General features: G+C 37.1%; 1 protein-coding gene across 3 annotated transcripts; it reads right to left on the bottom strand.

Moving 5' to 3' along the window:
* Positions 1-310: 310 nt before the first annotated feature.
* Positions 311-14,176, bottom strand: LOC111325094 (uncharacterized). 3 transcript variants are annotated; one of them, XM_022928824.2, is made up of 12 exons: positions 14,048-14,143; positions 13,169-13,219; positions 12,219-12,361; positions 11,238-11,337; positions 7,606-7,698; positions 6,907-7,161; positions 5,972-6,157; positions 4,951-5,156; positions 3,623-3,725; positions 2,081-2,259; positions 1,630-1,855; positions 311-879 (listed from the first exon to the last, which is right to left on the bottom strand). In XM_022928824.2, coding segments are annotated over exons 2-12 (1,560 nt in total). In that variant the 5' UTR covers positions 13,170-13,219; positions 14,048-14,143; the 3' UTR covers positions 311-811. The 3 variants fall into 3 exon arrangements, with proteins under 3 accessions (XP_022784559.1, XP_022784558.1, XP_088615948.1); XM_022928823.2 differs by lacking the exon at positions 13,169-13,219 and having other exon boundaries at positions 14,048-14,176; XM_088759822.1 differs by lacking the exons at positions 13,169-13,219; positions 14,048-14,143.
* Positions 14,177-15,165: the final 989 nt, after the last annotated feature.

The raw sequence follows: 15,165 nt of genomic DNA, 5'->3' as shown, positions 1-15,165 counted from the left end.
ATAGTTTTTGTTAAATAGTCACAGGACAGATCGTATCGATAATTCTGTCGGTAATTATCCATGACCATGAAGGGACTAGTAAAAAGCTATCCGGCGAATAAAAATTCACGTGGGATTCGATAGGTACCAAACAGTTAATTCAGAAGCTCAAAACTTTTTAAAATTATATCGTGCCAACTTTATCATGCTAAATCTTAAGTCTACCGATTGATTTTGTATCATTTCATTTATTCCAGACTCGGTCTTCATATAAGTTTTTACTGCAAGTTAATCGTTGAACAAGAATGTTTGAACTGATATCAACACCCAATAGAATACACAGCACTTTAATAAGTAACCTTGTCAATAAGAAGCTTTATTACATTTTTGTGAAGTTATTGTATACAGTACTTTTAACTCGCTGATTTTAAATTTAAGCCTATAAACTTACTGTGTATCCTCTATGAGAGACTGCACACAGCGGCAGACAGTCACTCGAAGAGTTCTAAATCAGCTTAATTTACCCCAAAAGCTATCAAGAACCCAGCAACCTAACATAACTACTGACCCAAATGCTTTTGTTACACACTTGAACTGATATTTTGCTTTTCCATTGTTTAAACAGTGGAGGTATATTTTACTTTAACTTTATAATAACAATTTCCGCTTATGCAACAAGTAACCTTTTCCTACGGATCGTAACCATTTAACTATAACACACACATTTGGCAATACGATTATTTTCAGACGCAGTTTACATATAACAGGTATGGTAATGGTTATAAAATGTAACGTATGTACAAGCGTTGAACACCACAGCGGCGCAATCAAATCAGTCTTCCAAAGACGAGAAGTCCTCTCCTTCCCACAGTGCATTGACTTCCTTCTGCACTCGAAGATCTGTTAATGAAGAATTCAAACAATTAACGGGATGACCGCATCTTACACAGTCCAAGCAGATTTACAGTCCTATAAACGTTAGTGTCTGTTTTATAAGGGGGAAATTAACTAGTTTGTATCTACATGGCTGAAGTTGTATCGAAACGACTCTCTACGTTTATCAAATCGACTCTGTCAATGTATCGAATCCACTTCGGTTTGTATCGAATCGACTTGTATCGAAACGACTTTGTATCGGACTCCGTCTAGACAAGACTCTCAGTTCCACAGTTTGAAAATAAAGATTCTCAAAGGTAAAACATAAGAAAATAAAAACATACAAACTGTTCCAATGAGGCCTTAAACTGCTGCCTAAAAAGTAAATTTAAAATCCAAGCTTTCGCCGATCAACGGCATCATCATTAATCATTAGATGGGGATGCTGTTGATCGGCGAAAGCTTAATTTTAATTTTAAGATAGTAGTTTAAGGCCTCGTTGGAACAGTTTGTATATTTTTAAGTATGCTGCTGAAGGACAACACGAACAGATTAGAAAAATAAATTTGCAAGATATTTCTCAGCTTTCAAGGGGTAATGAAAAGTCAATTAGGTATCACAAGGTATTCTTTAGGTTTTAGGCATGAATTTGCAGGTGTATATTGGAACATAACCCTCGTTTAGTTTGAATATTCTTTGTCATTTCAAAAAGTATATATATTCCACTTTTCCAGCTTTACGAATCGCTTGCCATTTCGTTTTCTTTTAACTTACATATCTCATCAAATGCCTCCACCATTTCTCCAAGTACAGTGAGCCGTTCATCTAAGTTTTGCATGTCTTTGGTGTAAACGCCAAATTTGTGATTATTTTCTGCCTTGGTTTGTTTGTACTCGGAATAAGACTCTTCATACTTCTTCAACTTCTCGACGATTTCATCCACGACAACTTTCAAGGCACTTTTAGCCTTGGCTTTCCTGTCTGCTTTCAGAGATGTAATCTGAAATAATAGAAAAGCCATTGAAAAAGAGAACTTAGTGTATTCATGAGTTGTTACAGACATTGCTAATTCAAATGCTATTAAAATACTTCATCTCAGTATTGCACCACTGAAAAATATGTTCTACGCGAGTAGCTTAAGAGAAGTTTTAAGTATATCAAAAGCTGGAATACGAACTGGCTGAAAAAAAATTTCTAAATAAAATTAAATGAAACTCTGACCCACCGTATCTTTGAGGAATTTAAGGTTTTTATCGCAGTCTTCAATGTGCTGTTTGCATTCAATAGCAGCCGCTGCCGTTGCATCTCGCAAACGTCTGTGAGCCATGATGTCCAGTGTGTGTAGTTCATGTTCTTCTTTCCTTTTGCTTTCAACAGAAGCATCCATCAATTTACTGGATCCATCTAACAAAAAAAAAACAGTGCAAGAAAAGTTCTCGCAACTTGTTTCTGTAAAGTTCTGCTCGGTTGTAAGCCAAAAATTCTGCCGGTTCCAGTTCCCATTTTGTCCCGTCTTAAAATGACAAATTAGCCTCAACCGATTCAACCAATAGATAGGAGTAGTTTTCAATAAATTGAGTACATATATCTTATTAGACGTTTTGTTGAGTAGTATCGCTGAGTATTTCTACGAGTTTTGCCGTAAAAATACTCAGCGATACTACACAACAAAACGTCTAAAAGTTATTTTTTACTACGGGGAGTGCGCGACAGAAGTATGCGAAGCGGAACGGAATTGGCGCGTTGTCGTGTTGCTGTTTTTCTTCAATAAATGAAGAAATTTCCTGGTCGTCTAGCCGTTTTTCTTTGTTCGATTAATCTAATACCGCGTGATGTTTGTACTCGTCTATGGCGTTATTTCTACTCTACGAAGTGTAGTTAGATAATAATGACAGTTATTCTGGATTGCTTTGGCTTTACTTTACTTCGCTCAGTGATTGGTCCAGAAAACTTGACCACCATCTCAATCAAATGGAAAACTAAAACCAATTTCAACTTCGCTCGCGTTTTCCCGCGCTTCAAACAGATTGCCTCTTTTTACTTTGAGTTCTCATTGGCTAATGATGATGTTTTAAAGCGTTTTATTTTGATTGGTAGTTGTAATTACTTTGGTTTTGGTTTTCAGACAGTCAATTGAAAACTACTCTCACACCAAGAAAAGTTGGTTTGATGCAGAGAGGTTCAGAGCAGTTTTCAATTAAGTTTCAAAGTAGCAAAATAAGATTAATCACAACAGCAAATCAGAACAAAGGTTAACATCTTCACAGGCCGAGGAGAGCTCAAGTAAAAACAAGCGAGCTGCCAAAAGCGCGGGGACTGAACGCGGATGATCAAGTCACGATTAGTTTTAGTTTGGCATCTAATTGGTTGGTGGAATGGCCCAATTTTCCTCACCAATTACAAAGCCAAGTAAAGCAAAACCAAAGCTGGATTACTTGAGACTCTCAAATGGAGACTGCTCTATCAAGTTATTCCTGATATAATTAGTAACTTGTCTGACGGCTCGCTTCAATGATATCAACAATATCAGAAAAAATTCACAGATTTTTAAAATTTTTATAATAAATAAAAGTTTATCATTAGGTGTAGTGTTTTTGCTGCTCTTAATGACGTAAGCAGCTTTCCATCAACGTTGACTTGGTGGGACAAAAGTAAAGTTATACCACTATAAATTTACGACAGAAAATAAGCTGTCTGCAAACATGATACTTTCTATTGCATAGAACTACTTTGAATCAGGGTCATTTAGATTGGGATCCGCACATACCTTTAAATTCTTCCATAACGTGCAGAGCAGCCTGGCACCTGTCTTGTAACTCTCGTATTTGCTGACGCCACTTCTCCAACTCTTTTTCGGCTTCCTCTGCTGTCTAATTGACAAAGCCGATGATCATAATTAATCTTTAATAAGAATTAACAATCATAAAGAGATAAACTGATCTTAAAACAGGAACACAGATTGAATTTGATTAATAATGATAGTTGAACTGACTGGAATGCAATTTGGCATAAAATCATATATGTGCGATTTGAAATCACAAGTATGATTTCCGACCAAAATTGTACAACACGGAGTTCAATTGCCACTTATTTTGAAATCACAATTCAGTCGTTCAAATACAGGTTTATTTTGGTCTGTAGATATATTTTAAGAGCAGGTTTGTAAAAGAAGTATAAGTTGCAAAATGTGACTTTTATTTTCCTGTAATTACATGGGTTGGTTTTTTTAAACAAGCCTTAAAATCTGATTGGTTGTTGTGTTTTAATAAAGCTGTCTCATTGGCTGGGAAAAAGATATAATTTAGAGCATAAAATAGAGCAATTCATGAGCAAATCGCAGTAATGAGAGCCAATCAGATTGCAAGGATCATCCATTTTACAATGGATATAATAAAACTCCCAACGACATAATTGCACTACTTATCCTTTCAAAACGGGTTACTCTCCCGTTTTGGCATAAACCTCCCATTTGCAAATATTTTCCTGCTTACATCCCATTTTCACTCAATAATTTCTCCCTTTTTTGTAACTATCATCTGCCAAAAGTAGGCAATGTTTCCCTGCTCCACTGGTCTTTTTAAAACTATCCTTTTTATTTTTCATAAGATATCTTCAGCCTCTTAGGCGACCTTGCACAAGTCTATGATTTTTTTCGGGTCTGGTATTGAAAGAGACTGCAACCAGTTATCTAAGACAACTGGTGTTAGCTTTGGAATTCACTTTAGAGTTAGATGCAAGTATCTCAAACAACCTAATGATTTGTTTGAAATGAATATTACAGTCCAAAAAACAAAACATGAAACTGAAATTTAAACTAAAGAAAATCCTATTCAAACCACCAGTAGGTAAACTTTCCCAAGTCATCACAACTGGTTCTCAATTATCACCAGCCTAACCTAGATCTCCAAACCACAGAGTTTCTTGAAATAATATATAAATATACCTTTAATGTTTTAAAATTATTCTAAAACATCTATGTTTTCAGTCATGAAGTTGTCATTAAACAATACTCAAGAGGAAGTAAGCTCTGCAAATGTCCAACTTAAAAAGAAAGAAAAAATGAAAACTGTCTTGAGCACAGTATAGTTAACTCACCTTGTCTGCTTTCTGTTGGGTTTTCTTTTCCCTATCTCGTTCTTCCTCTAACCTTTGCTCCTGTTCCTTGAGAGCATTCAAACGTCGCTGCAGCTCCTCTTGGTCTTGTCTGTTAGTTTGTAACTTTTGGCACAATTCCTTATCTTTCTCAGTGTAATTTTTGAGGGCAATCTCAGCAGACTGATGAAGGGTGTCTAGGCTTTCAACTTTAAATTTTACAAGAAAATAAAGATACACTTTTTATAATTTTGAGCAATGGATCAACAATAGAATATTAATTGTAAAAATGACTGACTGACTGACTGACTGGCTGAATGACTGACTAACTGCCTGACCATGTAATGACTGTCAGGTTAAGCAATATCTAAAATTAGATATTAGAGATGCTTTGGGATCATATTAATGATGAAACCTTGTGCTTTTTGGCAGTATCATGTTGCTGTGTTATTTTCACCAACTTTTCTTAGGTGTACAGAGAGGAAAATTGCTAAGCATGGCTTTGTATTCCTTTAGTTTCATTTCGTTAAAGTCGTACCTTGATTAATGTTAGTTTTATCTTATGTTTGTGTATTTTGTGTGATGCAACTGCGGTTTGTGGCCTGGCTGGCTGACTGACTGACTGAGTGAATGAATGAATGACTGAATGACTGTCTGTCTGACTGACTTTCTGACTGACTGACTGACTGACTGACTGAATAACTGCCTGATTGACTGACTGGCTGACTGACTGACTGACTGACTGGCTGACTGACTGACTGACTGACTGAATAACTGCCTGATTGACTGACTGGCTGACTGACTGACTGGCTGACTGACTGAATGGCTGGCTACCAAGTCAGCTGACTGACTGTGACTGATTGACCAACAGTCAGATCTACAAACAAACTGACTGACTGACTGGCTGGCTAGCTTACTGATAACAAATACCAATAATTGATTAGAGGAGTGCCAAATCAGAGTGCTTTACGAATAACAAAATTTGTGAGTGGTTGATTGTTTAAAAGATTTGCTGGTGATGTACCTATTTTAGCTACATCGCCTTCACAGTTGTCACTCATTAATTTCAGCTCCTCAATTTCTCTGTTAATTTCTTGATCAAGTTCATCACTTTTCTTGAGAAACTTTTGCAAAGTCTGTGCCTCCTCTGTCCTCTTCTGTCTCTCCAGTACTCTTTTGACATCTTCCTTTCCTTTTGTCATGGCTTGTTCTGAAATGTAACAGGTGTAATATAATTTATTACACGACTCGGGCAGTCAGAGGGCCAATAACTAAAATCAACCAATCAAAATGCTCTATTGTCAGTCAATATTCTCTCAGTATTGGACCAGGCACTGTCCCGAATGGTCCTGAATGATACCGCACTTGTGTCCCTTTGAACTTCAGTCGTATAATAAATCTCTTATTAACCAAGCTTGCTCGGGACCGCACTGGAAGAATATCGGCCCTTGGTCTTTTTTGTACGGACCTCGCTGCGCTCGGTTCGTACTGTCAAGACCTCGGGCTGATATTCTCCCAGTATGGCCCTCGCACTTGGTTAATAAGATATATGTAGTGGTGTACAAATAAGTTGTAAAGTAATGTTCTTGAATACTTCATTCTTTGTTTTAAGTCATGCTGATGTTGATCTATAGAATATGAAATACTAATACAGAAATTTGTTCTAGGTTGTTCTAGATAAGTTGTCAGTAGAGCTGTTTTACAGACTACAACTAGCTAAAACATTAAGGGAACCATGACCAAACACAAATGGATTCCTTTATCAACTAACCAGACAAGTTCAACTTTCATAAATTAATAACTTGCCATTATAAAGATACATGCTTTTGGTTTATACATCACTTTATGCAGGTTGATGCCCCCAAAAAACAATTCCGTTGTGTTAATCAACTCTTAACATAAATTAAAGGATTTCCTCAATTAATAGCCCTGGATTCACTGATTTATTTTTTAATTTACCCAGTAAAATAACTCCTTCCTCTCTCTTTTCAAGGGCTCTGTCCATCTCTGTCTTTTTAAGGAGATCAAATCTTTCTCTTTCACATCGTTTGAAATCTGCCAAGGCCTCCACAGTATCATGTGAAAGCTCAAACTTATCTGCCACTCCATGACAGGCCTCCAGAACAACCGCAAAACAGGATCCCAACAATTCTGTTACTGCATTCAGGGAAGTTGAATTCTTTGCAGCATAGTCAATGGCCACCAAAAGTTTTTCTTTGTAACAGAACAAAACAGCCTTTAAACTTGAGGAATTACAGAAATATTAGATCTTATGCATATGACTGCAGTATAGTTTCTTCACAGGCAAGCACAGACTATTTCTGATTTTTTATTTTGTTTGGTCCACCTGAGACTCACTGAATGTCTATCAACCTGATTATTTTACTTACATTTCTACCAAATCTTCGTTTCCTCAGAAGTGATTCCACATTTTGATTTTTTTACAACTAGCATAATTTGATTACTTTTTGTAAACAACATACACTAATAAATTGAACTGTATAAGGGCAATGAAGGAATTGACAATACTATGGCATGATTATTGTAAAATTTAAGATATTCAGGTTTGAGATCAAATGACTTCCTAAGAATTCTAATAAATTCAAACAATACCCTTAATTACTAAACACATCTTCTCTCTCAGCCAGTCCTACATACCATTGACTTCTTTGACAATTTCATGGAAATCAGCAAACTGCGGATTTGCAAGAATTTCTGAAAGTGTTGTCATGTGTCCCTTGATCTGTTCATCTTTGAAAAAATGATAAAAAAAAATCATATTATATCATATGCCCTGCCTCGGGAAATTAAGAGATTCAAAGCAAACAAAATTGACTGTCTCTGGAGGGGTCATGCAGTCATTAAGTGATTTGTCATGTATCTTGGTGAAGACATTAGAACATGCAAAGTGAAACCAAGGCCAAAATTAAATCACAAGTACCGTATTTCTTCACCTATAAGCCGAGCGATTTTTTCAGTTTTCGACCCAAAATTTTGGGAGATTTTTCACGGAGAACGGGGTTCGGCTTATAGCCGAGGGTTTTACATTTTAAAAATATACAGTTGCTGAATAACTTTACCCCCCCGGCTTGTAGTCAAGTTAGCAATGAAGCAGAAGTAATAAAACACAACAAAAATAACTTCTGAATATTGGTTATTCACTTTTATGAAATTGGTGGCTCCTAAAGGAGCCGTTTGACGGATACGTGCAAGGGCTTTCAACCCAATGGTTTACTCGCCATCCGTTTCGTTTTCGCTGTCTGTGTCGAACTCGTTCTCTTCTATGTATTCATCATCTACTTCTGGGGTTTCCTCAGAGTAGACCACGTCGTCCTCTGTTCCGTCCAAGGCATTGGAAATACCGCAGGTCTTGAAGGATTTGACAACCATCTCTTCGGGTATCTCTGCCCATGCTTCCTTGATCCACCTGAGGACAAGATTTCTGCTTGGCGCCTTCTTCTTCCCAGCTGGGGTAAACTCAAATGGCCCAGATGTCATCCACGCCAAGTACTTTCGGCGCACATTATCTTTAAATGGCTTGTTTAGGCACTTATCCAAGGGCTGTACAACCGGGGTTAGGCCACCAGGGATAACTGCGACGTCAATGTTTCGCTGCTTCAGGTCATCTTTCACGGAATCGGTCAAGTGAGCTCGGAATGAGTCCCACACCAAAAGGGAACGCTCGGCACGGGGCAAACTCTGTCGAATCCATTCTCGGATGCCCTGTTCATCCATCCACCCTTTCTTATGGAAGGAAACACGAAGAGGATGCGGCACAACCAGATCTCTCGGTGTACGGACGCCTTTGAAGATGACTTTCGGTGGCACCTTTGCTCCATCGGCAGCAACAGCAAGAACGACGGTGAAGCTCCGCTTTTCCGCTCCGCAAGATTTTACTGGCACTGTTCGGCTTCCACTGAATTCCAGTGTTCGGTTCGATGGCAGCTCAAAACGCATGGGTGTCTCATCCATGTTGTAGATGCGGGATAAAGGGTAGTCGGCGCGTCTTCTTGCTGCAATGACGAAGCGATGAAAGCACACAATGTTCTCTTCGAGATCGGCGGGCAATCGCTGGGCCAGAGTTGTTTTGGTTCGCATGCTGACCGAGTGGCGTCGTTTCCATTTCTCGTACCATCCACGGGAAGCTTTGAAAGCAGGATCATCGGAGAGCTCTTTAGCTTTAAGGCGAAGGATCAATCCACTCACCGCAATACCTACGAAAAATAAAATAACAATCTTATTTTGCTGCGAGATAACCGTAGATTCGTGACTGCAGCACTCTTTTCGTGACATGTTATGAAATTGTCATGACAACAACATATTTCTGACCAATCAAAGTCTCTGTTTCCCACGCACTGAAAGACGATATCATTCAACTCTTCAAAAACTCTTAAAATTTTAGACAGAAAAGTAAATACCAACCTTGTTCTCTTTGCTGTGAAAACCACTCCATCACTTGCTGGTCTAGTTCGGGATATTTCGGAGTGAAACGGCCCATCGTCGCACGTTTTGCAGACATCTTCAGCTCTCCGGAAAGAATAGTCGCCTGGTCTCTTCTCCAGCGTCGTACCATGGACTCGCTTAGTCCATATTCTCGAGCGATTTCCGAGTTGTTTTCTACCGCTTCAGCTTCCGCGATAACTTTTATCTTGAAAGCCATACTATACGAGGAACGGCGTGCTTTAGGCATGATGATAAAAAGTGACAGCGACGAAAGGTATACTCGATAGATTGATACTTTGAAACGTTTAACTGAGATTATTATTGTTGTTGTGGTTAATCTGTTGTCGCGTGGTAGTATTTATACAGTTCGTTGGATCAATTGATATTCATATCTCTTGATTGGTTCGCTTTTTTTCTTTTGTGTTTATTGTAATTCATTAGGTTTTGTGTTTAGTGAGTCAATTTCTTATGTTTTCCGTGAGGTTCGCTTGCTCAAATGGCCAGTTACAATCAATAATTTCGCTCTCGGCTTATAGCCGATGGTTTTACCTTTTTTTTTGGGCAGCTTGAGTGTAGCGTAAAGACCCTGAAAGTCAGGGTCTCGGCTTATAGCCGAGATCGGCTTATAGGTGAAGAAATACGGTAAGTGCATGAAAGTGTAAAATGCTATAATGCAAACATTTTAAGCCACCTTTTATCATGCTCTTCTCACATGCAATAATTGTTGGTCAACATTGCGGATATATTAACATTGTACTGTGTCTCACTAAGTATATATTTTGCAATGTTTCCCACCCAGAGACTTTTAAACAGAGACAGCTTTATTGTTAGATGTCATGAGACCCAAAGTAACCAATGACAGCCTGCACTGTTGGAAAAAATTTCAGTTATTCAAAAAACACACATTATTGACCAGGGGTTTCATTAATGTTTTTAGCAAGAGGAGCTAGGACTGGTTTTCACAAGCAGGCAAAAATTTTTGTAAAGCACTTTTTTATATGATAAATGTTTCTATAGATGGTCAAACCAGATGGGCAAAGCAATCCTCAAAATGGATTTCACTGTTTCCCAAACTGCTAGGAGACTTTTGCTTTTCTACAATTAATTTCCCATAAGATACAATGAATTATACGAAGTTCATATATTTTGAACTGCGGTATTAGATACATATGATATACGATCCTCGCAGTAGATAGCGCTATTTAAGCAATAGCGAAAATCAGACCTGAAAAAAATCTGGCCTGTACGGGATTCGAACCACTGACCTCTGCGATACTAGTGCAGCGCTCTACTAATTGAGCTAACAAGCCAACTGAGAGCAGGCCGTTGAGCTGAATCAACTCAACGGCCTGCTCTCAGTTGGCTTGTTAGCTCAATTAGTAGAGCGCTGCACTAGTATCGCAGAGGTCAGTGGTTCGAATCCCGTACAGGCCTGATTTTTTTCAGGTCTGATTTTCACTATTGCTTAAATAGCGCTATTTACTGCGAGGATCATATATCATATGTGATTTCCCATAAGTTACAATGAAAACATTTTAATCAACTGTACAAATACTATCAAGGTGAACAAACCATTATGTGAAGTGATTGGTTACCCAAGTGGCTGTAAATAAACAATTACTGGGATTGCCAAATACAACACAGAGTTTTCTTTGTTTTGCTTCCTTGCTGAGTTCATCTATTTGATGAAATACAATCTGGATCTCCCTTCATCTAAATAATGACCAGTCTTAAAATCTACAAATTTAGGAAACTATCTCTTCTTACCCAAAACAAACATATGATGATGCATTAAAATGAATGATGAATAAAAATTATATGATTACAAATATGTTTATTGCGTTTACCAATTTTTGGCCGGGATTGCACTTTATTCCTGCTGACATCGAGGCCTTCTTGATTGCTAAAGTACAAACGCCCCTTGGTGTTTTTGGGGAGCACTTGTGCCTGTTAATAATAATAATAATAATAATAATAATAATAATAAAAAAATGATAAGTAACTCTCTAATATATAGGTAAAATCTTTTCATATTTTTATAATTACATGACCTTGCACAGCTGTATGAAAATACTGAAATTTAGTTGGCTTTATAAAAATAATGCTTTTGCTATTTCTTCAAATTCATTCCCTTAGTAAATTATGCTTCCACTTTCAAATTGGTATAATTCTTCTTTATAGATATTTAAAAAACTCTTAATTACTGTTGAACAAATAGCAATTTCATTGAGTAAGTAATTTCTTTCAGTGGAAATGGTTACCATAGGAATTATAGCATTGTCTGTTCTAAATGGGTGCAAACATAACTTGTTATGTAGCTGTTAATGTTTGATGAGCAAATTTTTGAGACAAATTTGAAATAACAACAATTAAACTATGATCTGTTAGTTTTGATAAATATAATAATGTGCTGATAAAGACTGTTTGATAGCATTTTGGAATTTTCAACTGAGAGTACAGGGACAACTTTCAAAATAATAATACATAGAAGTGTGGTCAGAGACCAAAGCAATTTACAAAGCAACAAATTCAAATTGTTTTTAGAGTGCATGTCTTCCACTGAACACATGCAAATTTTGAATGTGGTGACAGCTGATTCTGATTGGTTTCTTGCTCTAATTTTTGGTTGTCAACCAAATATTTGGTACAAAGAGATATTTTTTGCCAACACTAAATTGATTCATAAATGTTCAAAAATGATAGATACTCAGAGCAGAAGCATAAGATATTGTTGATAACTACCTCTGATTAACTCCAGTAAAATTTAACAACTATGCATTGAATCATAACCAATGAAAGCACAAAAAAAAAAACCCAGTAAATTCCACCTCCACAATATCATTCCTCTCTAATTCAGTTGCCTGGTTGCTGGTATTTGTCTCCAGAGAGCTATTGACCAGTTCAATACTCTCATCACCATTAAAGGCATCAAGAGACACCCTCTGGTAATCCATATCGATGGTATCGGTCACTAAGTGATAAAAAAAAAAGTACTTAGGAATTGCCATAGACATTTAAAATGTGCACAGTACTAAGAAGGTAAAAATGTGATTGTGCTTTGAAGTCCTTTTGTGTATACTGTCACTCATTCTTTTTTTCAATTTTTTTCATTAATTAATCTAAATCAGTATATATTTATTTTATAACAGTTTTGAGGCACAAGTACAAGTAAAATAAACCTCAGCATAAATTTAAGCTGTAGAAGCCATAGCAACAATCTGTACAAGTGAAAGAGTGAATAACCTTCAAAGGATGTGAATTCAGCTGAACATTATACCTGCAGACATGGTTGTGCCATGACATGAAACAGGTCCAAAATAATTAATGTACACAGATGTCTAGGTTACACATTATACATCAAATGATTCTAAAATTAAAGCTGCAGAAGATATCAAGTTCATGAGCTTAATTGATCACAGTATTAATTTTTCGACACTCCCCATTTTCCTAAATCATTTCTGTCGAGACAAAGTATCATAAATGGAATAATTTGGATATATCAACGAAGTTGAAATGGTAAATTGGCCACCGTAATGATTACAAAAGCTGACGTTTCGAGCGTTAGCCCTTCGTCGGAGCGAATAGAGGAATTGTGGCTTGTGTGTGCTTTAAAAGGCAGAAAATGGAGCTACGTTATTGGTGGGTATCATAAATGGAAGCAGGATACACAGGAAAACGTTAAAAAAATAATGATACTTCATCTCGATCTCAGAAAGATCAGTGCGCGTTGATCACGTACACATGGTTTTAATGCAGGTAAGAACTTGATGAAACTTACTTAACTAAAAGTCACCTTTTACCTAGGCCTTTATCCGTCTGAAGTTAATATCTAATTGCAAATTAAAATAAAAGTAAAGAGAACGTGAAGTAACCCTCTAGAGATTGCATAAATATTTCGTTGCAAACACAACAAATGAAATACGGTCTGTCTGGATTCGTCTGTCCGCAAATTACATGGTTTGCTCGCTTTAGAACTTCCAGGGGGGAAGGTCTTGTTTGCACACTTATAATCAAATGGATGTTTCTTTTACTGACGCCTTTTCATTCAGGAATTGAAGTACACAAAAGCCTGTTTGCCTTATGAGTTTACAGATCAGTGTTAAAGCATGAACATTAACGAAATACCTAAAGCGTATTAAAGCTAATTTTAACTAATGGCACGACTTTACAAAGCGTCCTTCAATTCAATTCACACTATGAAATGACCGATAAAAGTTGCAAGTGTATGGAGATGACATTAAAAGAGTTAGAAAACAGAAAACAAGTCGGAACGCACAGACGGTTAGACTGTTTATCCATTATAAAGTAAACGACATCCGTACAATGGGTTGTTTGAAACACGCATCGTTAAAGTTGACGTTCGCTTGGCAAAGCGACCGATTTTCTCAAACTTCAGTGACTTTATTAGCTGCGCTTTGGTAGGTTTTCAAGTTGTGGTTACAGAGCTCGGGTTATGTGACTCAAACTCATTTCAGTTAAATCATTTCCTACGAAATAAATCCATTACAAACGAAATCGCTACCCCCTCATCTTGTCTCCCTATCCCGGAAGTAAAAAACACTGTATTTTTGCGAAGTTGAAGTTCATAGAAAGACTCCAATTGCAATCAAAGTTAAAGGTCACAGCTATATGAACCGAAGGAATCATTTCAACTTACTTTAGCCTTGTAGTTCCTTCTTCTTCGTGATCTTGAAATGTGGGTAATGGCGAACTGCAGTCTCTATTTGTAATATGACCACAGCAAATTTCGGGGAAGCCCCTCGAACTCCCCTCGTTCTCCCCTCGTTTTATGCTCTTGTTGTAAGAAAATAAAGACCATCTCTAATAGCAACTCTAAATTGTTAAGTAAACCTCGCTCTCAGAAACAAACGCAATTCATAAACACAAAACTTATACATTCGATATATTCTATATAATGAATTTTGTGGATATCTCCAACGTTGTTGCAGACATGATTTAATATGAATTAAGGCGCAAACTAAATTCTCATTACTTGATTCTTTGAAATCCAAATTTAGGAGTGACAACATAGTTCCAAACTGAACTTTACTCAGCCATTGACTGAATACGTAAATAACAATAAGTTTGACTTCGCTTTCCTTACTTTCCTCACTTACACATCTTTTTCTTTAATATAAACTAGAAATTTTTGAACCTCTCAGAATATTCACGTCAATATCGTGCCCCCTATCACAAATATGTTCGCGTGATGAGACAAACAAACCAACATTGCCCCAGGCTACATAGTAAACTTTACAACCCATGTTTTTAAATTCTGAAGTTATTCGCTACTTGTTTTCGGTATAGATAAATGAAAGTACATATTTCCAACCTTATTTTGGAACATGACGAAGGATATTTGGTTTTTCGGCAACAGCAGCGGCTTTCGAAGAGTAAAGAGAAGCGGCTGATTCTGGTAATATTTTATCTTGGGGGTAGGGGAAGGGGTATGGGCGGCTGAAACGCTATAGGACCCCGCATACAAGATCGACCTGAGCTAAGGAATCCGACTTAGCAACTCAATTTTCATTGGATTGTTTTGGAAGTCATAAAATGTCATCTTGATTGAATTGTTGGTAGTGTTCGTCATGTGTAAAGCAAAAAATTTTAAATCTTGTTCACTCCATGTACCTGAAAAAAGCTCAAAATTTTAACTACATGTACCTGAAAAAACATATTTTGCTTTCAGTGAATTTTTCCTTTGGCCGCGAAAGGTTTGAAGCTATTATGCATTTGAAATATTCTACCCCCCGCTAGATTAAGGAAACTTCTACA

Source organism: Stylophora pistillata, chromosome 5 (assembly GCF_964205215.1).
Source record: "Stylophora pistillata chromosome 5, jaStyPist1.2, whole genome shotgun sequence".
Taxonomy (NCBI): domain Eukaryota; kingdom Metazoa; phylum Cnidaria; class Anthozoa; order Scleractinia; family Pocilloporidae; genus Stylophora; species Stylophora pistillata.
Note: the sequence above shows the minus strand (reverse complement) of the source record. Positions and strands in the feature narration are given on the sequence as shown.

What these genes read in the sequence shown, in the direction of transcription:
- LOC111325094 (XM_022928823.2), bottom strand. An exon ending in AGAGGAATGATATTGTGGAG is followed by an intron (nt 11,338 to 12,218) that starts GTGGAATTTACT and finishes TATTATTAACAG; the next exon opens with GCACAAGTGCTCCCCAAAAA. An exon ending in AGGCGATGTAGCTAAAATAG is followed by an intron (nt 5,157 to 5,971) that starts GTACATCACCAG and finishes TAAAATTTAAAG; the next exon opens with TTGAAAGCCTAGACACCCTT.